Genomic DNA, 25,181 nt, shown 5'->3' on the forward strand with positions numbered 1-25,181 from the left:
ATACAATCTTATTAACAACACGTAATGGTTAACCACAAAATTAAAATACACAAAGCACAAATGCTTTTCAACATTCAGTCCTACCAGAAAACAGATAACCCCATGCAAATGCAGGACCAAAAACTAAAAATACAAACAAACCCTAAGATGCGAGACTCTGCAAGCAGTACAACCCTAGAGGAAAAGAAACAAATGCACTTCTTCCTGAATAGACAGCAGATATAAATCAATCACTAAATTAAAAAATAAAAGCATTCCCCCTACCGTTGTTGTCTCTCTCCCTCCATGCTGTGCCTTGCTCCCCTGGTGTTATCTTCGGGCCGGTCCACGGTGCGATCAATGCGGTGTCTTCGGGCCGGCTCCCTGTGTGCTACATTGTACATAGCTGTGGGCAGCAGCTCCTCGCACCCGTCCCGCACCTCATCAGGAAGTCTTCCCTCTGATGTTGCGACGTCAGAGAGAAGGCTTCCGGTTAAGGCGCAGGATGCGCTTAGGAGCCTTTTCCCATGGCTTTGTGCACTGCAGCACTCAGGGAGCCAGCCCAAAGACCCCGCGTTGATCGCACCATGGACCTGTGGCTGAAGAACACTGTCTTCTGCCCGATGGAGGTGCCGGCCCTGTGGACCAGCAGAACATTTCTTCGGACCGGCACCAGTCCACAGACCGGCGGTTGAAGAACACTGCCTTAGAACACCTAAGGTCAAAATAGGTGTGGCTAACGTCAGAAATGATCTTAGGCATCCTTAGGTGCCTCTGTAGATGCGATTCACGTCAAACATAAGCCAGGGTTTTTGAGGCTTACATTTCCAGCGACTATGTTTGAGGTAGCCATAATTCTACAAATGGCGCTATTGTGTGATTGACACTCAATTGGCAGCCGTTTTGTAGGCGGCCACCAATACCGGCCCTTACTGCCTACAAAATAGGTGTTGGTAAGTACTCACATGCTAATTTTTGTTAATGGCCATGAACTAATGACAACATTAGCATTTGACCATTAATTCAGAAAGAGGAAAATTGGCCATTTTCCAGCTGCACTAAAAATGGTCTTAGAGCATGAGAAAGACCTACATGAGGGTCCCCTAAGGCAACCTTTTCCTGCAGCTTAGTAAAAGGAGCCCTATAATGAGCAAATGAGTGTTTCAAATGGGTAGCTGGTTTTTCTAGATAGATCTGAAGATGTATTTCATTATATCTGATTTTAATTTTTTTTCTAGACTGTTACAGATAAATGCTTATTGGAAAAAGAGAGGTGAATAATGTCTCCTGTTATTTGATAACCTCTGGAGGCACTTGTTATTGTGGCTTCAGGGGTATCACTATCCCTACTGGCAAGAAAGTAAGGTTGAAAGTACAGTATATATTTTAGATATTTTCTACATAGGGTAAGAGGTGTTCAGGGGTTAGGTAGAGGACTTTAGAGATGCTCTATTGGTGGTGGTGGTGTGTCTGTAAAATAATGTCGGCACGGTAGCATCAGCTTGGTTTTGGGGTAGTTTTTTTCTTTAAAGAAAACAAGAAACACCATGAAAAGATAGACAGTGAAAAGAAAAATGAAACAAAATGAACCCATATTGTGTACACATTTTTAGGAAATAGGATGAACTATTGTGATGTAATTTACCCCCTCCCCCTGCAAGGCAGGGTTTCTTATCTTTCTATTATTATTATTTTAATCATTCTGCTCTTCTAGCAGAGTGGCCAGGGCTTAAGGTCTGATGTTTCCTGAACTCTGATGAAATTAATTTCCAGGCCAGGGTTCGATGTGAAAGAAGCCTGTGGTGTAGAAGCTGTAAAAACATTTTTCCCCTGACGCAGCAGTTTTGTACCACGAAACGGGAACTCCGTCGGGACTTTGGGATTATTGCTGCTACCTGGATATATGGGTGAAGATGGGCAGATAAGTAATAAAAGATGTATGTTCAATAATAGTAACACCGTGGGATTGAACATTATTTTGAATATTGCATTGAACTTCCAGAGTATGCAGATCAGCAATTGTGCTTCATATCTTAATTTTTGATGTTAAGAGCTTACACAAACAGAACTTATACAATCTTTGAATGAGATATGCCTGCATTGATTCACTTTCATTTTTTGATGTTAAAAGATTACATGAATTTAACTTATATAAGAATGGAATGAGGGGGAGAGTGTGGCGCAGTGGTTAAAGCTACAGCCTCAGCACCGAGGTTGTGGGTACCCAGGAACAGTTGACATCAACAAAAGGGGGTCACATGCTAAAGGAAAGAGCTGGTGGTAGTGCACAGCCATTGGGGTGTACCCAAAGGGGAGTGATGAAGTTATTTTTTTGTTAAATAGATCGGCCATTTCCTGGTCACAAAATATGCCTTTCCTGATATAATAAGCAGAAAATCAGAAAGGCTTTCTTATGATTGAAACCTTGATACGACTTTCTTTTTAAGATTTCCCAGGAAATATTTTGTAAAATTTCAAGAACATGATTATATATTTCTAGATCCTAAACAATTAGAAGAGTTTGTGTGGAGCCAAGAGCAGGTAAAAGTTTAAATCTTACATTAGGAATAGTAGATGTTATGGCTAACAATGCCTTTCTTTTTATGCTATTTTATTTTCTTAATGATTAGGTCTCTCCTCCATCTTTATACATTTATAAGTAATCCTCTAGATTACTCATGCACTTCCCTAAACTGATCATTTCATGATCCTTTTCTCTCTCAAACTTACAGTTTATTTACAGGTACTTGATATACCGCCTTTAAGACCAAACTCATTCTACAGTTTACATAATAAAAACAATAAAACCTCGGAAAAGAACTACGTAGATAATAGCCCAAAGCTCATCCCATAAACACATATCCTTAAAAGTTTCAATATGTTTATTCAATATGAGGTAGATTCTGTATAGGACGCTGGTCTCAGTAGCTGCCTAAGAAGCGGCTGAAAATCTCACACCAGCGTCCTATACAGAAATATGTCTGCCCTAACAGACCGATGCCTAATTCCCCCCCCTCCCCCCCGATTCTCTAACCGACACCCATATCACCAGCGCCAGTTAGAGAATTACGCCTCCTGATCAACGAATCCTTTGCCATCAGCTGATTGTGTCAAGGGAATCACCAATCAGCTCTGCCACGATCAGCTGAACAGTTGCGGCAGGGGACCCTCCAACACATACTGCAAAATCGACAGGAGAGATGCCCACTCCATCCTGCCACTGACGCTCCCAAACCCCCTAACTCCCCCAGAGTAGCTCAGCAGGAGGGATGCCACCCCACCCATCGCTCCGTGAATCTTAACCTCTAACACTCCCCAAATCTGCAGACCCTCAACCCGTACCCCTAAGTTGACCTCGACCCCCCACTTGTATCTCTTAAAGTCTGGCCGTAGGGATGCTTACTCCTTCTGGCTGGCAGGCCTGCCACATAAAAATGGTGGGCCTTCCCCTTCCTGGGATGCACCGGAAGTGGTCTAAGATTCCAATTGGCAAGATACCTAAGGCTTTTGTGGTTTTGTAAAAGGAGGCTGTCTATTAGCTAAGATTTTTGCATAAATTTTGCTTTCTAAATTGATGAGCAATAGAGAATGACACAGGGACAAATTTGTCCTCGTCCCTGCAGGAACTCAATTTCCCTGTCCCTGTGAATTTTGTCGCTGTCTCTGTCCTATTCCTGTAAGCTCTACCTTAACTACACAAGCCTCGAACACTTATGATTTTAAAGTGTTTGAGGCTTGTACAGATGAGGAAAGAGCATGCAGGAATGGGGCAGTTGACGAAACGGGAAAATGAGTTCCTGCAGGGACGGGGAAAATTTGTCCCCGTGTCATTCTCTAATGAGCAATATGGGCCTATAGTGACAAAAGAAGGATTTTTATCAGGTTTTGGTATCACTATTATTTGAGCTTCTGTGAAAGTGTCAGAAATGTACACAATTCATTACTGGCACCTATTCTGAGTAAAGAGGGGAGAGTTTTTTGTTGAATGATTTGTAGAAGTTTGTGGAGAAACCATCAGGTCCAGAAAATCTCTTTAAAGGGAAAGATTTAATTGCCATATTATCTAAAGAAAAAGGTGCTTCTAGTTCTTCTGGCTTATCTCTATTTGAGAAACATTTAATTTAGATAAAAATGTATCAATTTCAGTGTCTGAGGCAGAGTTCACTAAAATATAAAATATGGTAAAAATCCTGAAATACAGTAAAGATTTCCTTATCTTTAGATAGAACAGTATTATCAACAAGATTTTTGACAGCCGCTGTTCTTGAATGGACTCTTTTTCCTTTTAAAAAATAAGGAAGAAGATGCAGGCTTTATTGTGTTCTGAGTAGTACCTCACTCCAAGTGTTATTAACTACTCCTTTGATTTTTGGGGGGTATGAATATTATTGTATTCAAGTATGAGTTTCCAGAGATTTTGAAAAAAAATTTTTTGCCTGCTTTTGATTAAATGGCATAAAGAACAATCCCTATTACTTAACAAATTAGAAGAGGAAATAAGAGAATAAAAGCATAATCAAAAAATATAAACATCCAAAAAGTGTCCTAAATCGGTACTTGGACATCCTAATCACCAGGATAATCAAAACTGCAGTACAAATTCAATGTCGCATCAAACGAGATCTACCTCCAACACTGCCCGTCTGCTGCTCCCAGATGGGTGGTATATCGTTAGTTCCGACATTTTCGCTGAAACCTGTCTGCCTTAGGAGGCCCTGCTGGTAGTGAAACTATCAATGGCATAGCATTCAACTTCACAATGTGCACAAGCCCATGTACCATGACTGGAGTATTGCAGCTTAGGTATAAAAATATTCATCCTTCCTGACCCCAGGCATAAAAACATAGTAAATGATGGCAGATAAAGACCTGAACGGTCCATCCAGTCTGCCCATTAGTTATACCCAATAAAAATACATGATTAAATTAACTTGTTTCTTCTTTGATATTTCTGGGTCATAGACTGTAAAGTCCACCTGATATTGTCCTAGGTTCCAAATGCTGAAGTTGCCATCCAAGCTCACTCCAGCCTATCCAACCATCCTGTTTGCAGGATATTTACCATAAAGTCTGGCCAGTAACATCCTCATGTTCCAAGTTAGTGGAGTTCCCATTGATCTCTCCCCAGCTCGATCCTACACCAAATCATCACATATGGGACACAGACTGTGTAAGTCTGTCCAGTACCGGCCTTAGCTCTTTAATTTACATTCTTCATTTTCTAATTAGAGCTCCTCTATGTTTATCCCTTGCTTTTTTGAATTCCATCACAGCTTTCCTCTCCACCACTTCCTTCGGGAGGGCATTCCAGGCATCTATCACCCTCTCCGTGAAAAAGAATTTCCTAACATTGCTTCTGAGTCTTCCTCCTTCTAAAATTATGCCCTCTAGTTTTACCATTTTCTCTTCTCTGGAAAAGATTTGGTTCTATATTAATACCTTCCAAGTATTTAAAGGTCTGTATCATATCTCCCCTGTCCCTCTCATCTCCTCCAGAGTATACACATTTAGGTCTTCCAGTCTCTTCTCATACTTCTTTTGGTTCAAACCCTTTACCATTTCCGTCGCCTTCCTCTGGACCGCTTCAAGTCTTTTGATATCCTTCACCAGTATCTCCCCAATCAGGAAGTGGTAGACTCCTACAACTATTCTATGGTGATCTTAACATTAATTAATATTGGAGTGAGTCAGGTTAACTTATTTCTTTATATTACTTAATCCTCAACAAAGCCTCCATCGTGTCCTTCACAAAAAAGGAGCTAAGGCAGGGAGGCTCTGGACAGCTCCTGCTCTACTATTTCTTTCACCAGAGCAGAAGCACCTCCCCCTCTCTCGGCTCAGTACTGTGACAAGGGGTGGTGGCATGTCTGCGAAGGATGCTTCCAACCTCTGAGCTGGGCAGGGCAGAGAGCGCGAGAGTAAGGCTGGGTGGAGATGGCGCTGGTGCCATCACCGCCCCCAGTCCCGCACCCTGGAGAGCGCGCGAAGCAGAATATCAAGCAGCGGCAGAAGGAGCCTCGTGACGTGCGCGTGCGCGTTGCTAAGTTAGACACATGAAAGGAAAAAGTTAGCCGTAGACGCTAGTGATTGTAAGACATAGGAATGCACGCGCACACACTGCTCCTTCCTTTTAGTGTAAACAGACTTTTGCCAGCCGCAGAGGAACTTGAGTGAGGGAATGTACGCGAGAACGCGCACAAATTGAGCCTCCTGCGTGCGCTTCGTTTGCTGAGGTAGAGGGGACGGCGCTTGCCATTGGTTGGTCGGAAGGGGGCGGGACGGTTGGTGTCTGAGGTCTGTGTTGGAATGCGGGCACGGCTGCTTCTGCCGCCGCCAAGGGAGAACGAGCGCGAGGGATCCGGTAGTAAACGCAGCCCCCCGCGCGCACGCGTGCCAAGGACGGAATCCTCTGCAGCGGCGCTCGTCACAATAGCCACCTTAAGGAGCCGCTAACGGGCGCGCGGCGGTGAGTCTTCCTCTTCCCCCCCCCCAATGACTGGCTGCCCCCGGTAGAGCGGGGTGAGTGCGGCAGAGTCCTCGTTACTCTCCTCTCGGTAGTTACTCGTGAGGTGGCTTAGAAGTTGTACAGAGCGGACTGACGGGTAAAGAGAGAGCGAGAGGCGCTGTCCAGGACTGCTGCGCCGGTCTCCAGGGAAAGAATGGGGGAGGGGAGCGGATTGGGCTGGCGGGCGGCGCAGGATCAGCACCAAGGCTAAGGGGAGAGGGGGAGGGGCAGCGGCGCAGAGCCCGGGCTGCAGTCACCGCTTCCAAGGAAACGTGGGAGAAGGGTGGCAGTCGCCTCTCCGCGGGGAAGGCCGGGGGTGGGGGGGAAGCTGATCCTCTCTCCACAGTCCTGAAACTCATGAAAACTTTTCCTCTTCCTCCGTGTCGGTGATTTCCGGCCCAGAGTGTGTGAGCGTCTCTTTAGGGAGGGGCTGAAGGGTGCATTGAGCTGGACAGCGCTTATTCCTCTCTGCAAAGTCTCGGGGACGAATTACCTTCCGACCCCTTTCCTGAAAACGGAGGAGGAGAGGCCGTGGGGAGGGGTTGAAAAAGTGATTAATTCTCTCCCCTGGTCGAGGCTGGAGGAAGGATTTTTTTTTTCCCCTCGGGTGCTGACTTGTGCGGTTTGACCTTGCGCTAAGTCGCTTCTGCTGCAACACGCCCCCTCCCCCCTAAAAAATGTTCTTTGCAATATGAAGTAAATGCAGTATTTAGGGAAGAGAGAAGCCAAATGTTGTAGGCCTTTATCTTTGTCTCCTTTCTAACCGTTGCACTTTAATATGTTTGTTTATTATTTTTTTTTAAATTTGATATGCTATATTCTAGTAGAGCAAATCAGAACAAAAGCAAACAAGCACGGTAGGGTAGAGTTGGGAAGCAGTGTGGGACAAATAAAGAGTTGGAAGTGAAAAACGGGAAGGCCATTAACTTTGATAGTTGGGGCACAGCATGACGTCTCACGCACACCAACTCAACAGCAACGTCGTCGAAGGGGGATGTTATTGGAGGAGGGGACTAAAAAGTTAAAGTCTTGAAGTTTAGAACAAAAATCTTGACAGACAGAGCCCCTATCTTCATTTTACGATCTGCGTTCAGGTTTCCACTTTTAACATAGTAAAGTATTGGTGGGAGAGGTTCGGGAGGAGATCGCTATGGTTTGCTGAGAACTGCTTTGTGTTTGCTATTTGAGAAAATGGCCGCATGCCTAGTTGAGGAATGCAGAGGCAGTGGGTGCCACACTGGAATGTTGTAGAGAGTTGGTCGTTGAACCTTACTTTGTTCCTGCGGGCTCTTTTCACTTGGAGGCTCGGACACCACTATGATTTTGTCTTGTGGGGTTTTTGTTTTGTTTTGTTTCCTGTTTAGTAAAGCAGGAAGACTTCAACTTCATATTCTGTTTACTTCCATTCCCCAGGTTAATTGGAAGGTTGAAAGGATTGCTGATCTGATTATTTCTATAGCAATTATACCTAGGGAACACCATAGGAAACGCTGTAGAGGGGCCCTTCTCCAGTCCTGCCTCTTTATTCAAGAAAGTGTGGGGCAGGCACAGGATCTTTTAGGGAGAGGAGGAGATGGTGAATGCTGCAGACTGGATGGGCCATTTGGCCCTTATCTGCAGTCATGTTTCTATGTTTACTTCCATCTTCACTGACCATTTTGAATAAACTCAGTATACTGTGCATGTCAGTAAGGGGCCCTTTTACTAAAATGTAAAATCTGGGCTTAATGTGAGACTTTCCAGGGTGCTAAGCCCAGATTTAACATGGCGCTTTTTTTTTAGGTCTTTTCTTTCTTTCTTTCTTTTTTTTTTTAAATATTTGCAGGTGATTCACTAGCATCCCGTGTTTAGGAGGCACTAATTGCTTCCACACTAGCTCTGTATTATCCATTTAGCACCTACTACGTAATCATAATGCACTTGCTGGATAATGCAGAAACATCTACTGTCTACCCATGACATGCCTGGCCCAAAAATATTTTTTATAAATTACTAATGCATGGGGTTAGCATGTGCAAATGAGCAAAATACCCCAAAATGTTTTAATGTGATTTCCTGTTAGCATGCTCTAACTGTAAGTTAGCCCTCAAATTCTATAAATAGTGCCCAATGTTAGGCACATAATAGGGCACACAGTTATAGAATAGGGTCAGTTATGTGCATAATTAATTTCCTAATTAGCACTAAATTGGCACTTGATGACAAGCATCAATAATTGGCCTTAAAGCACTAATTGGCAATAATTAGTAGTTATGCACATAACTGTTTTCTATAAACTGAGGCCCATATTCTATAAATATAGCCTTAACTTAAGCGCCGGTAGGTGTCCTACCAGCACCTAAGTTAAAAGGGAAATGCCGTTAAATGCTACTTTAAAAAAATGTCAAGGCGACTATTGGCGCCTAAAACCCCCACCAGAATTGTGCCTTCAGAGACGCCTATGACACCTAATGCTACTGTAGGTGTGGTTAATGCTGGAGGAAGCGTTAGGCACCATAAAGTACTTACGTAGGCATGATTTATGTCAACGGTAGATATCGGAAATATAGGCCTTGAAAACCCTGGCCTACATTTCCCGAAGGCATGATTTTCTAAATGGCACCTTCATGTGATTGACACGTGATCACATGAAACCCTCGCTACAATGGCACAACATACAATCAGGAAATCACTGTGGAAATCCATAGTTACTGATCAATTCAATAAGAAATGCTGGTTTTAGGAGTTTGGTTAGATTCTACACTGACAATAGGAAATCAAAATTTGAAAAAAATTCAGATGGGATATGCACAACTGCATATGCTATGTAAGTGCTGAAGGATTTTAGTACAGGCTGGCACAATAAATGCTCCAGCATTTATAGAATTCCTATGAGTGTTGAAGCACTTATCTCGCCAGCCCACGCTAAAAACCTTTAGCACAGTTTAATAAAAGAAGTCTTAAAAGAAAATGCTTTATTCTCTGTGATAATTTTTATGTGTATTTATATGTAGATGACCAAGGCAACGTATCTTGCACCTTACAGATGTTTTTTGTCATCTCTTAATTGTCTATTTATCAAATCATTAAAACAGACTAGTCTGATGGCTTTAGGGGATGTTACGTTGGAAGAGATTTATTTATTTAAAAAATGTATATACTGCTTACAATTCTAAGCAGTTTACAGTCAACATACAAAGTATTTAAACAATACATCTTATATCTAATAAAAGCTTCTGCTGTCCACATTGCTGCCCGTATTCCTACTTATTTACAAAATCTCATAGATAAACACTATCCCCCTCTTCTACGAAACTGCGATAGCAGTTTTTAGCGCCACAAACTGCTAGTGCAGTTTAATAGAAGAGGGGGGTTATATTTTCTGCTTTATAAGAAATACCACAAATCCAATTCAACCATCAATTATATTTGCTCTTTTCATATAAACACAACAAAAAGCTGTGTCTTTAAAAACCTCTTAAAAGTATCTCTAGGACTACATAAATGCAACTGACCTGGTATTGTGTTCCAAAGTTTCACACCAGCAACTGAAAACATAGAATTTTTAACTCTTGCATGCAATATTTCCTCTCCTTCTCAGTAGATAATCTCATAGTGCTTACTGGATTATCAATAGTACTTTGTATTGCATCCTTTGTTATATAAAATGATTTGTTCCATTTCAGGTCTTTTGGACCAAAAATCCCTTAACCATCCTTATCCACTCCTTAGTTCTTATGCATTTGGAATACTGCAATTCCCTCTATCAGAGTATTAACCCAAAAGAAATCAGACATCTTCAAATAATACAAAACACTGCAATTAAACTCATCTACAAGGCTGAAAAGTATGACCAAGTCACTCCATTACTAAAACACGCTCACTGGCTGCCATAGCCCATTGAATTATCTTCAAAATCTTACTCCTTGTTTTCAAGACCAACAAGAAAACTCTCCGGCATTTATCGACAGACTTTTAATCCCTCAAACTAATTTGCGGCTACTATAATCAACACAACAAAATTTCCTTTCAATCCTTCCATTTTGGCATTTATTTTATGATACTACACGCAAAACCATATTCTCTGTTGTAGCTTCCACCATATGGAATGCGCTTCCAAACCATATTGGACAAGAAATATCATTACCAATATATAAATCTAATTTAAAAACCTTTCTGTATAAAGATGCCTTTACATCCTAAGAAATTCTTTTCCCTCAGGGAGTGTAGATTTCTATCTCTCCCTTTTATGTGGTCCTTTTTAAAAAATATGAATATTGTATTTTCCCCATTCCCCCTTATGTTTCTTGTCACTATGTTTTCCTGTTTATGCATTTCAGTCTGATTCTCCCCCTCCCCCTGTTTTTAAATCTTGTTGTAAACCAAGACGGTTTGATAAGCGGTATATCAAATAGTTAATAAACTTGAATGGAGCTGCTTCAAAACCGGCATAATATGGGTCATCTGTGATACACCCATAATCATTCTAGCAGCTGAATTCATCAACACTTGTAATGCCTTGCTCTTAGCTTTCACCAACCCCAAATACAGTGCATTGCAATAGTCTAGTCTACCTAGGATCATCGCTCGCACCATTGTCCGAAATCATAGGGTACTAACATTGGCTTCAACCTACATAGCATATGCAGTTGTGCATATCCCATCTGAATTTTTTTCAAATTTTGATTTCCTATTGTCAGTGTAGAATCTAACCAAACTCCTAAAACCAGCATTTCTTATTGAATTGATCAGTAACCATGGATTTCCACAGTGATTTCCTGATTGTATGTTGTGCCATTGTAGCCAGGGCTTTCAGGTTGGCAAAGCTCTAAATAATCATTTGTGTGCAGCTAAAAAGCTGCAGAATTTGTTACCTAGCTGTGGAATCTGTTGCTAGAGGGGCATGGTCAAGGTAGCAGGGACTTAGGAAAGCCATTGCTTATTCCTGGAAATGAGTTAGATAAATTTGATCTACTTTTTTGGAGTTGCTAGATCGTTGTGACCTGGACTGACATCTTTCAAATGAAATGCCTGGCTCAGTGACCCTCAATAATTTATCTATCTCAGTAGGAAAGAAAAGAGTTTTTAAAAAATGTTTTATTTTTCAACATAGTCCATTGATAGCTCCATACACTTCATCCATTTTTCCTGCAATGATTTTAACCCGGTGGTCTCAAACTCATGGCCTGGGGACCACATGCAGCCCGCCAGGTACTATTTTGAGGACCTCGGTATGTTTATCATAATCACAAAAGTAAAACAGTTTCTTGATCATATGTCTTTTTAGCTATAAATTACAATATTATTATTAAGACTTAGCCAAAAGGAAAGATTTATAACCTATAAAGAGTTTTACCTCATGCAAAATTGTCATTTCTTTAATAAGACATTAACTATTTTTTCTGAGGCCCTCCAAAATGTGGCCCTGCAAAGGGTTTGAGTTTGAGACCACTGCTTTAACACCTTCAAACCAGGACGTCGCAGCTTCCTCGACGTCTTCATCACTTGAAAACTGCTGTTCACACAAAACTTTGAACATGAAATATCCGAGGGAGCCAGGTCAAGATTGTAGGGTGGATGATTCAGCTGCTGAGACCCACATTCTCGGATGGCAGCCTCTGATTGTTGTGACATGTACACTGGCACATTGTCTTGAAGAAGCAGCATGCCTGCTGTGAGTTTTCCTCGTCTTTTCTCCTTGATTAACTCCCACAAAGTGATCATTGTGTTGGCGTAACTCTCCCCGATTATGGTTGTCTTGTGTGGCATGAACTCCTGAAACAAAAGTCCTTCATCATCCCAGAAGACAGTTGCCATGACTTTGCCTGCAGATTTTTCTGTCTTGAACTTTTTTTGGATGGGGGATGACTTGTGCTTCCATTGCATTGACTCCATTTTGGACTCAGGATCTCTGTGATAGACTCCAGTCACCAAATGATGAAAAACATTCACTTGGTCTTCATGGAGCATTTTCAGGTTCTCCTGACAGCACTGGAGCCTCGTTGTCTTCTGACATGTCAATGTTTTTGGAACCATCTTGCACTAACCTTGGACATGCCCAACTTTTCATGAATTTTCCAAACTGTACCTGCCGAGATGCTATTCGGGAAACCTTAATTTGTCTGACAAAATTAAATCCCTAACTTTCTTGCCCATTTCTGTGGAAGTTGCTTCCACAGGCCGTCCAGTGTAAGGGTCATCTTCAATGGACTCTCTACCCCACTTAAACTACTTGCTCCAAAATCTTACTGTGTAGGATGATGGAGCAGACTCTCTATAAACTTCAGTTATGTATTCATGGATCTCCTTTGGCTTTTCCCTTTTGTGAGAAATTTTATCACTGAACGGTACTCCAAATAAGAACATAAGAATTTCCACTGCTAAGTCAGACCAGTGGTCCATCTTGCCCAGCAGTCCACTCACGCGGCGACCCTCTGGTCTAAGACCAGCACCCTAACTGAGACTAGCTCTACCAGCGCACGTTCTTGTTCAACAGAAACTTGTCTAACTTTGTCTTGAATCCTTGGAGCGTGTTTTCCCCTATAACAGCCTCTGGAAGGGCGTTCCAGCTTTCTACCACTCTCTGGGTGAAGAAGAACTTCCTTACGTTTGTACGGAATCTATCCCCTTTCAACTTTAGATAGTGCCCTCTTGTTCTACCTACCTTGGAGAGGGTGAACAACCTGTCCGTATCTATTAAGTCTATCCCCTTCAGTACCTTGAATGTTTCGATCATGTCCCCTCTCAATCTCCTCTGTTTGAGAGAGAAGAGGCCCAGTTTCTCTAATCTTTCGGTGTACGGCAGCTCCTCCAGCCCCTTAACCATCTTAGTCGCTCTTCTCTGGACCCTTTCGAGTAGTACCGTGTCCTCCTTCCGGTACAGCGACCAGTGCTGGACGCAGTACTCCAGGTGAGGGCGTACCATGGCCCGGTACAGCGGCATGATAACCTTTTCTGATCTGTTTCTTTATCATTCCTAGCATTCTGTTTGCCCTTTTTGCTGCCGCCGCACATTGTGTGGATGGCTTCATCGACTTGTCGATCAGAACTTCCAAGTCCCTTAACTGGGAGGTCTCTCCAAGTACTGCCCCGGACATCCTGTATTCGTGCATGAGATTTTTGTTACCGACATGCAGTTTCTTACTTGATTCGCATGCGGACTCTCCTGACATCCTGTCTCTTGGAATGTTAGACATGCACTGATCCGCAGCTGTGAATGAGTAACCTTGAGACATATCACTACAAGCACAGACTTGTTTCAACACACTTGCTACTTTCATTCATACTCGGGTAGATAAATTATTAAACACCCCTCATATTTCTTTAATTTTGAAAGACAGTTTCTATCTCTAATTGGCATACTGAACTGAGAACTAGAAGATTAAGTTCTTCTGCCTTTTCTGCTTGCTGAGACATTACACAAGTCATTTTATTATTTCCGCATGCTCTTTAGTGTGAGGATCTAATTTGTAGCATCTTAGTTTAAGATGCTATGGAAATGCCAAAATAAAGTTACCTTTTATCAAGCCGCAGTATAGCATTTTAGTGCAGGCCTTTACCTTACTAGCATGCATTAAAATGCTCTGCCTTGGCTTGATAAAAGGGGGCCTAAATAAGGCAGTGTGAACAATTGGAACATTTTAATCATTCCAGGGAAAATACTTGTTTACTTTTCAGTGATCTAAGAAAAATTAATTAGGATGCCAAAAAGCAGTTCTAGGGAGAGTAAACAAGGTGTCTTCAAAGTCATCTCAGTATGATTCCTATGGGGAAAAAGAGAGCATATCCCTAGTGAAATTCATTAGGTAGTGTACAATACTAAATTCTGAAATTTAAATAAATTATTTTATAAATTTTCTTTATTTTTTCACTCTGTGTTCAGCAATTTTTTTCTATTGTGTCATTGCTTAAATTTGATATTTCAGTAAATTCTGCTTTATTCAGTCTTCAGTTCGTTCACAAGTTCTTTTTTGGTAAGTTTTAAATGAACAACAGGTAGAATAGTTTTATTTGATATCTTGTTTTTCTTTTCTTTTTTTCAGATTTACCATAATGGCAACACAGATTTTGGGGCAGCCTGGAGGCAGCACGCTATTTCCAGGAAATTCTAATATGGGGATGGCACTTACCAATGACATGTATGGTTTCCATGATATTTCCAAAGCTGAGCTGGTAGCTCCTCAGCTGATAATGCTTGCCAATGTTGCTTTGAATGGAGAGGTTGGAGGTAGCAACTGTGATTATCAGGCTGGGGAAGAAAGACAAATGGCAGAACTTACAACTGTTGGCTATAGAAGCCTTTTGGATAGTAAAGAAGAAGATTTGGAAAGTTCAGTGGAGAGTGATTCTGATGGGTTTGAATACATGGAGTGGGATCTTTCAGAAGCTCCCAAAGGGGAAGCTCAGAAGGAGGTGACAGAAACTTTTCAAAGTCCCAGTAATTGTAACCCGGAGCAAGATGTTCCGGTGGAAGACTCGGGGACTCCAGAGAGTGCAGATGACAAAAGTAAAGGTTTGAAGAGTAAGCCATTTCGTTGCAAGCCATGCCAGTATGAGGCTGAGTCTGAAAAGGAGTTTGTCCATCACATTAAGGTACACAGTGCCAAGAAGTTTATTGTGGGGGAAGATGCAGAAAAGCAATCGCAGATAAAGGAGTCTGATATTTGTACGGCAGAAGAGGCTGATTTTTCCAAAGGACCCATTCGCTGCAATAGGTGTGGCTACAACACAAACAGATATGATCACTATTTAGCTCACTTAAAACACCACAATAAAGCAGGAGAAAGTGAGAGAGTTTATAAGTGTACTATCTGCACATATACTACAGTCAGTGAATATCACTGGAAGAAACATCTGCGGAATCACTTTCCCAGGAAAGTATACACTTGCTCACAATGCTCATACTTTTCTGACAGAAAGAATAATTACATTCAGCATATACGAACGCATACAGGTAAGAAAGTGTTTGTTTACAGTCTGCTTTGTAATTATTTAGCACTAGTTTTTAAACCCGTTACATTAACGGGTGCTAGAATATATGTCTTTCTTTCTTTCTGTCTCCCTACCCCTGTCTTTTTCTTCCTTTCTTTCTGTCTCTCTCCCTCCCTCTGTCTTTCTATCTCTCTCCCTCCCGCTGTCTGTCTTTCTGTCTATCTCCCTCCCAGCCTGATGTCTGTCTTTCTTTCTGTCTCTCTGGCCCCCTGTCTGTCTATCTTTCTTTCTATCTGTCTCTCTCCCTGCCCGCTGTCTTTCTGTCTGTCTCTCTCCCTGCCTGGGTCTGTCTATCTTTTTTCCTGTCTGTCTCTCTCCCTGGCCCCCTATCTGTCTTTCTTTCTGACTGTCTCTCTCCTTGCCTGCTGTCTGTCTCCCTAGCCCACTGTGTGTCTTTCTGTCTGTCTGTCTCCCTGGCCTCCTGTCTGTCTGTCTTTCTTTCTGTCTGTCTCTCTCCCTGGCTTCCTGTCTGTCTTTCTGACTGTCTCTCTCCCTGGCCCCCCTGCCTGTCTGTCTTTCTTTCTGTCTGTCTCTCCCTGACCCCCTTTGTCTGTCTGTCTCCCTGGCCCCCTGTCTGTCTTTCTGTCTGTCTCCCTGGCCCCCCCCCCCTTTGTCTGTCTGTCTCCCTGGCCCCCCCTTTGTCTTTCTGTCTGTCTGTCTCCCTGGCCCCCCCTTTGTCTGTCTTTCTTTCTGTCTGTCTCGCTCCCTGGCCCCCTTTGTCTGTCTCTCTCTCTGGCCCCCTGTCAGTCTTTCTTTCTTTCTGTCTCTCTCACTGTCCGCTCTCTTTCTGTGTGTGTGTGTCTTTCTTTCTTGTGCACTGAGACGCTTCAGCTCCAGCCCCCTTCTTCCACCTATCCTTAAATCACTCCTTTTGCCTCCTCCCCAGCCTGAATAATCGCCAACCACAGTCCAAATGCTGAGCATCGGTATGCCTGCTTCCGTTATTTATGTGCTCTCCTTGGTCCTGTTAGACAGAGTGAGGGCGGGAGGGGGAAGTCACCGCCTCCATGCGTCCGTGCTTAAGGTGTCTCCGCATGCACAGTAGAAGGCGTCAGTGTCGCCAAGGGAGGGTGATGGGGAAACCGCCGCTGGCTCCTTCTACTGCACATGTGTGACATGGAAGCACGGATCATGGAGTTCGAAGTGCGGATGCACACTAAGGGTTTTATTATGATAGATATGTTATATGCAACAACTTGAAAAAGGTAGTCAAATTGAGGATTTCAATTTACAGAATGGGTGCCAATTAGTCATGATGGAGTCTGTTTACTAAAGCACACCAGCCCCTGGATACTATAAAGATCGCACAGATTTGGGATCATACAGATTTATGTATTTCAGCAATAATGACTATGTACTAATTTTTCCATTAGCATGCAGCCATTAGTGCATGAGTTTGGGTGGTGGTAAGGGCTTATGCTCTAACCACATGCTAATCAGTTAGCACATGGCAGTGTAGCTGTGCTAACCAGTTAGCACAGAACTACTACTACTATTTATTATTTATAGTAGAGAATGACACGGTGAAAAAATTGGTCCCCGTCACCGCCCCGTCCCCGTCTCACCATCCCCGTCACCGCCCCGTCCCCGTCTCACCATCCCCGTCTCACCATCCTCTTCACCGCCCCGTCACCGCCACTGCCACCCCATTCACCGCCCCATCACCGCCACTGCAATCCCATTCACTTTTCTTTATTTACGTATAAAGGAAACATTCTTTAAAACTTTAAAACTTAGTTAAATATTAGTTAATAACTATACAAAAACAAAACACGCAGAGAAAAAATTAATTAATATAAATTCCCTGACTTCCCTGCACTGTCCCCCCTTGAAGGTCTGTCCCCATCCTGAAAGCCTGATGCCCCCCCCCCCCGACGTCCGATACATCCCTCCCCCCGAAGGACCGCCGACTCCCCAACAATATCGGGCCAGGAGGGAGCCCAAATCCTCCTGGCCACGGCGACCCCCTAACCCCACCCCGCACTACATTACGGGCAGGAGGGATCCCAGGCCCTCCTGCCCTCGACGCAAACCCCCCTCCCCCCAACGACCGCCCCCCCCAAGAACCTCCGACCGCCCCCCCAGCCGACCCGCGATCCCCCTGGCGACCCCCACGACCCCCCCACCCCCCTTCCCCGTACCTTTGGTAGTTGGCCGGACAGACGGGAGCCAAACCCGCCTGTCCGGCAGGCAGCCAACGAAGGAATGAGGCCGGATTGGCCCATCCATCCTAAAGCTCCGCCTACTGGTGGGGCCTAAGGCGCGTGGGCCAATCAGAATAGGTCCTGGAGCCTTAGGTCCCACCTGGGGGCGCGGCCTGAGGCACATGGGCCCAACCCGACCATGTGCCTCAGGCCGCGCCCCCAGGTGGGACCTAAGGCTCCAGGGCCTATTCTGATTGGCCCACGCGCCTTAGGCCCCACCAGTAGGCGGAGCTTTAGGATGGATGGGCCAATCCGGCCTCATTCCTTCGTTGGCTGCCTGCCGGACAGGCGGGTTTGGCTCCCGTCTGTCCGGCCAACTACCAAAGGTACGGGGAAGGGGGGTGGGGGGGTCGTGGGGGTCGCCAGGGGGATCGCGGGTCGGCTAGGGGGGCGGTCGGAGGTTCTTGGGGGGGGCGGTCGTTGGGGGGGGAGGGGGGTTTGCGTCGAGGGCAGGAGGGCCTGGGATCCCTCCTGCCCGTAATGTAGTGCGGGGTGGGGTTAGGGGGTCGCCGTGGCCAGGAGGGTATGGGCTCCCTTCTGGCCCGATATTGTCGGGAAGTCGGCGGTCCTTCGGGGTGGGGGTGCAAGTGGTCCTGCCGGGGGGGGGATGTATCGGACGTCGGGGAGTCGGCCGGGCAAGAGGGCTTGGGCTCCCTCTTGCTCCGATCGCGGGTGCGGGTGGGAGCGCGTGCGAGCGGTCGTTCGGGGTGGGGGTGCGAGCGGTCCTGCTGGGGGGGTGAATCGGGCGTCGGGCGGGGTGGGAACTATGTTTTAAAACTTTTGTATACCATGCGTGAAAATACGGTAAATAGCGGTTCCTAGAAGGGGGTACATTGGCCCGCGGGGACAAACCTGTTCACCGTTTCCGCGGTCGGTGAATGGCCTTGTCCCCGTCACCGCAGCGACTGCTAGTTTTCTTCCCCGTTTTCGGCAGTGACCCGCGGCTTAAATGCGGTGGCCGCGGGTAAACCGTCACCGTGTCATTCTCTAATTTATAGCACTGAAAGGCATACACAGCGCTGTTCATATTGAACATGCCTGCTCTCCCTCCCCAGAGTTATAAAATAAAAACTATTTTATAGCACATGGGTAGCACGCACACATGCATAAACCACTGTGGGATGCCTAAGCACACCCCACAGGACTGTATTTTAATCTTATCACAGCATAGTAAAAAGGACCACTATAAATAAATAGTGCAGAATTTTCCAAAATTTGCACACACTTCCAAGGAGTAAACAATTAAGATTACTCTTCCTTAACTGCAGACTCCGCTAAGTCTATTAACTGCTAAATCTTAATGTGGTTTAGTAAATAGACCTCTTAATGTTTTCTTATGTTAGCTTATATCTTATAAATGAATTACAGCCTCTTTTATCAAACTGTGCTAGAGGCTGACAAGGTAAGTTCTCTGACCCTCATAGGAATTCCATGAGCATCGAAACATTTACCGCATTGGACCATGCTAAAAACCTCTAGCACAACTTGATAAAAGGGGTCATTATTGTTTATTCCATATTTACTACTGCCCTATCTGGGGAACAGGTCTAGGCAGTTGACATGCTAAAAACATAAAAGCCAAGAAAAAGAACTCCAATTTCAGATAGGACAGTAACATTCATTCCAAAAAATAAATGAGGCGTCACGTAGGGAAAGGAAAAAGACTTCATGTAGGCAGAGGGCCAACCCAATCCTCTGAAGCTCCCACACCAAATAACATTAGGGGACTAGATTATTAAGTTGTGGGATTTCCCATAGGTTTTCAACCTTTTTTGCTTAAAATTTTACTATCCATACTAAAAAACTAAATTGCAAATTTATGTATAATCTCTGGCTTTTACAAAGTCGTGGTAGAGGTTTTTACCACGGACCGGTGAGGTAAATGCTCCAACTCTCATAGAATTCCTATAAGCATTGGAGCATTTACCTCACCGACCTGTGGTAGAAACTTCTGCTGTGGCTTTGTAAAAGGAGCCCAATATTTGCTATTGTGTTGGTCAAAAAAAGAGAGAGAGAAGACAATTGTATCTCATTGAGATAAAAACTAGCCATTGAACATATTTTCTTCTGCTGGTCTTCAAAAACATTTAATAATAAGCTGATTTTCATGACTTTTACATCTCAGCAGTTTATAAAATTTTTGGATTTAAAATTACTTTTGAAGACAAATCTGATCAATTTCTTTGACTGGGTGACCAGAGAATTGGATAGAGGGTGTTTGCTAGATATGGTGTATTTAGATTTTAGCAAAGCCTTTGACAGTGTTCCACACAGACATCTTTTTTTTTTTTTTAAATCTTTATTGATTTTCAAACTTGGATAGTGCAATACAAATGGTAAATCAGAAAAACTGCACAAAACACACTATTCACTATACAATTATTACATTAAACAATCATTTTCTCCCATCCTCATCTTCATTATTAATATAATAATATATATGATGTGATTATAAATAAATAATTTAACTATTCAAAATACATTGGAGTTCAACCATAAGGACTACAAAGTAGATTTCATTATAGGAACATCTGTTAATTTATCAATAAATTTAATTGTTTTCCATGTATCCAATAAAATTACGTTGTCCTTAGCATATCTAGGTAGTCTGATACTTAATACATGAGATAGTCGCATAGGGGACATAATTTTCCATTCTAGATATAGCCAATCTGGAAGATACTCTATGAGCTCAGGGAGGATCCAATACATACCTTGACACATTATATAGGCTTGATGATACCTATAAAAATTGGGAAAATGTACCCTACCCTCCACAATTGGTTTTTGTAAAGATACTAGAGCAATTCTCGCATTTTTCCCAAGCCAAAAAAATTTTGTCAGAATATTATTTAACTTTTTGTAAAAGGACCCTTGAAAATAAAGCGGTAACATACCCATTTGGTAACAAACCACAGGCAAAATCATCATTTTTACCGTCTGAACTCTCCCCCACCAAGACAGATGTAATGGGTTCCAATGCTCACACATTTCTGAGACCTTCAGTAATAAGGATTTTTCATTTACTTACATCGTCTCTTCCAACGTCTTCTGAATCCAAATGCCTAAATATTTTATACCTCCTTCCTTCCAAAGGAAAGGGAACGTGTCAAATAATCCTTTGGAACAGTGTGGGGCTCATAAACGAAAGAGAAATACATCCAAAAACCAGCCTATCAGCACTTGGACGAACATTTCCCAAATACGTCCAAGTGCCGATAATAAAAACTGGTTTTGGACGTATTTCTAAACGACCTAGGCCTTCATAGTGCCGCTGAATGACCAAAGCTAAACGTGGCATTTCAGGAGGCGTGTCGAGGGTGGGATTTGGGCAGGACGTGGTCAGGCTTAGACTTAGTCATACAGCATGTATAACCGAAAGTTATACAAGCTGGGATCGACGGAACTTGGACGTTGTGACTTAGACCTTGTAAAACATGGTCTAAGTCACAAAAACCCACCTTAACTCACCAGATAAACACTGAAAACACATAATACAGACACCCCCCACACACACACACACTACCCCAGTGATCACTGACTCCCCCCCCATCCCCATAAAAATATTAATCACACCTTTAAAATTCAGCCTCCAGATCATCATCACCTGGCCGCCTGGCATAGGAAAGCCTAGTCGTCCAGCACAGAGGCAGCTTAGGTCATCTTGGGGGTTGGGTTAGAGACCCATAGAGAGGAGGACCCATGCCCATAAGCCCCTGTAATCACTGCATTGATACTTAAACATGTGCACTGCCCTATACATCCCCAAAACCTTTTTTTACTAGCATATAAGTGGCTCCTGCAGCCATAAGGGCTATTAGAGTGGTAGATAAGTGGGTCTAAAGGATTCTGAAGGTGGTTTGGGGGGCTCACCATAACCTATAAGTGACTAGCTGTAGGGAGGAGAAGACATGGCACCCTTTTTGTGAAGTTCACAGCAGTGCCCTGTAAGGTACCCCACCATTTAGGTGGTATGTCTGGGTGTGAAGTCCATCACTTTGCAGACCCCTCCCACGTCCAACAGGGCTTGTTCTAGGCATTTTGGACTTGGACGAAAATGTGGTATAAAGATGGACGATTTAGCAACTTGGACGATCAGATCGGCAGGACATATAATTAGACGATATTCGAAACGAAAAAAAAGTTGTACGTATTTTTCGAAAATATGTCTTAAGCTGTTTTTTATTTTGGATGACTTGCGAGATGGACGTAAACGGACTTAGATGTCCCTTTCGATTATGCCCCTCCGTACGTTTAGTGGAATAACCTCTGATTTACTCCAATTTATCTTATATCCTGAAAATTTCCCAAATCTATCAATCAAACCAAGTAAATGTGGAATGGTAGTTTCAGGATACCTCAAATGAAGCAAAATATTATCTGCATAAGCAGAGACTTTATATTCCCGACCTGCGTAAGGAATATCCTGAATCTCCTCTGCCTGTTGAATAACAAGGGTTCCAGAACAATATCAAACAGTAAAGGAGATAATGGACATCCTTGTCTAACACTCCTCTCCAAATAAAGACGCTCTGAAAAAGTATTATTAATATATAATCTGGCATACGGGGAGCTATTCAAGGTTTGAATCATTTGTATAAATCCGGAACCAATTCCAAACCAATCCATTGCTTGATACATGAAGGTCCATTCCACACGATCAAAGGCCTTCTCTGCATCCAAGGATGTGAAAAGCCAGCCTAGTATTATTTGAAGAATGTCTGTGAGCAATGAACCCCGTTTGGTGCATACCTATAATGTAAGGGAGAGCCTTGGCCAAGCACAAAGCCAATAACTTAGCCAATAATTTACCATCTACGTTAATCAAGGAAATAGGCCTGTAATTTGAAACCAACATAGGATCTTTATTTGGCTTCGGCAAAACAATAGTTAAAGATTCCGCCATAGTACCTGAAATGCAATCTTTAGTTAGTTGAGCCTGATATAATTTTAAAAGATGAGGTCATAGGGTAATTTGGAATGATTTGTAAAACTCTACAGTGAAACCATCGGATTCAACTCTAAGGGACTTCAACGCTGTCAGTAATTCTTTCAGTGATACAGGCGCATCAAGACTTCCTCTTATATGCTTGGGAATTTTAGGCCCCTTAATTAACTTTAAGAACTCTAAACCTTCAATTTCCTTATTTGAATAAAGCTCAGAAGAATATAAGGCTTTATAAAAATTTAAATATTGTATTAAAATATTTCCAATTTGAGAGTGTGTTTCTCCCTTTTCATCTTTAATCGCAACAATTTTCACTTTTCTTTTTTTTTGCTTTAAGGTAATTGGCCAATAATCTTCCCGCTTTATTTGAGCTTCCATAATACAGAGCTTGTTGAGAAAACAAATCTTTCCTGGCCAACTGTGAAGAAATCTCATTATGTTTATATTTAGCTTTTAAGAGGGCCTGTAAAGTAATTTGTTCCCATTTCGCAGCCAATTTTGCCTCCAATACCTTAATATCTTGTTCCAAATTAGAAAATTCCTTTTTAAGTTGTTTCCTTATATGTGCTGCATATGAAATGATCTGTCCCCTCATGGTAGCTTTAAAAGCATCCCATATTATTTCTAATGAGATTTCTTCTGAGACATTGAATTGAAAATATTCCTTCATCTTTAATTAAAGTTCTTCAAGAAATTTTGAATCTGCAAGCAATGTATTATTAAATCTCCATACAGGTCTACTAGAATCTTGTTCATCCATTTTCAATTCAATCCAAATTCCACCATGATCTGACAAAATGATTGGATCTATGGTGGCTTTTGTTACTTGCTGAACTAATTGATCTGAAACGAAAATATAATTTATTTGCGATAGTTGCTGGGGGTGGGGTTGGATTCTGTAACCAGTGTTGTTTTTGATAAGACACCGGTTACAGAATCCAGCTTTTAGGGAAAGGACTGGCTCCTCCTTCGCCTAAAAGGCCTGGCTTTGGGCGTTTGGGACTTAGGCTTTTTTTGGTTCCTTATATGTGGTAAGTGTAGACGTAATGGTGGTCTAGGCATTTAAAAAGCTGAATGTAGTGGTAGGCCATTATAAAAAAAAACCTCGTTTTAGATGTTTTTTTGATAATGGACATTTTACCTGCTTCTACTTTCAACGTTCAGGGCCTTAGGCCAAAAGGGGACTTAGACATGTTTTTTGATTATGCCCTTCATAAGTCTTTTTCTTCAAGGAGATCTCCTAAACTACCTCCTTCTATGCCTTCTGTTTCTGGGCAGCCACTGAAAGAGCAACAAATATGCCAGAGGGCTTTGAACTGATTCAGTGGAACTTGTTCATAACTGCCCAATTCTTTTAGATTCATCAGTGCTTGCCTTCATTATACCATCAATGTTGGTCTGTCATATCAACCGACCTATACCTTTTCACAGTCCTTATGGAAGGTTTCGCTTTTCTTTTTATGCCATAACCGCGCACACACACAAAAAAAAATCAGTTGGTCGCGGCACGCATTCCATCTCAAGTTTCTTGATTTCCAGCAGTATTTCTACTTCATTTTCCTATGTGCTCCGCTGCACAAAGAAGTATGAGAAGAAACTGGAAGACCTAAAAATGTAGTCTAGAGGAGAGGAGGGACAGGGGAGATATGATACAGACATTTAAATACATGAAAGGTATTATTACAGTGTAATAGGCGAGACATTCTAGACAGTAAGGTTATTTCCCTATAGCTGCATGCTGCTACCGAAGGCAGGTGGGCGGCAGCCAGCCCGTGTACCCCCAACAGGCATAGATAGCAGTGTGGAATCCTTATGGATAGAAATTCCATGTGTGAAGGGAAGGAATATAAAGGTTGGGTTATACTACCGTCCCCCGGGACAAAATGAGTAGCCAGATGAAGAAATGTTTTCAGAGATTAGGAAAGCTGGAGAAATGGGAAACACTATAATAATGGGTGATTTCAATTACTCTATTTCAAAAGAACATAATTCAAATATCAAAGAGAAAACAAAAAAATTATGCTCGACATTAGTGATTAGATAATGACACGGTGGATGTTACCTGCGGCTAGCCGCATGTAGCTGCAGGTAACCCGCCAAAATGGTGGAGGGGAGAAGAGTGCTCACCGCAGGTACAGGGACAAGACCATACACTGCCCCGTGGAACGGTGAATGGCCTTGACCCACAGTTAAGGGAGGGAACAGGCCCCCTCCTTCCTACCTACTCACCCGAATCTATCTCCCAACCCCTTACCTTCGCAGCATGTTTTAAGGTTGCAGACTTATTGAAAGCCGCGGAAGTATATGTGAAGTCGCGTGTGTGTGGGTAGAAGCTTCTCCTCTGACGCAATTTCCGGTTGTGTCAGAGGAGAAGCTTCCACCCACGCACGCGACTGCACGTACACTCTGATGGCTTTTAACAAGTGTGAAACTTTAAAATGCGCTGAGAAGGTAAGGAGGAGGGAGGGAGATGCATGGACCACACGAGGGGTGCTGAAGGGCAGTGAGGTGGCAAGAGGGAAGGGTGGATGCTAAAGGGACGGCGGGGACGGGGTGGTGAAGGGGACGGTGGTCT

At 43.1% G+C, this 25,181-nt stretch overlaps 1 protein-coding gene across 1 annotated transcript in view; it reads left to right on the top strand.

The window, feature by feature from the left end:
* Window positions 1-6,279: 6,279 nt before the first annotated feature.
* The window catches only part of REST (RE1 silencing transcription factor), a 51,386-nt gene continuing 32,484 nt past the window's right edge, over window positions 6,280-25,181 (top strand). Inside the window, exons 1-2 of the mRNA XM_033915188.1 lie at window positions 6,280-6,445; window positions 14,506-15,416. Coding sequence (XP_033771079.1) covers window positions 14,516-15,416 — 901 coding nt within the window. The 5' untranslated portion in view covers window positions 6,280-6,445; window positions 14,506-14,515. The remainder of the gene's footprint in view (window positions 6,446-14,505; window positions 15,417-25,181) is intronic.

The sequence above is a fragment of the Geotrypetes seraphini genome, chromosome 1, assembly GCF_902459505.1.
Source record: "Geotrypetes seraphini chromosome 1, aGeoSer1.1, whole genome shotgun sequence".
Lineage (NCBI taxonomy): Eukaryota > Metazoa > Chordata > Amphibia > Gymnophiona > Dermophiidae > Geotrypetes > Geotrypetes seraphini.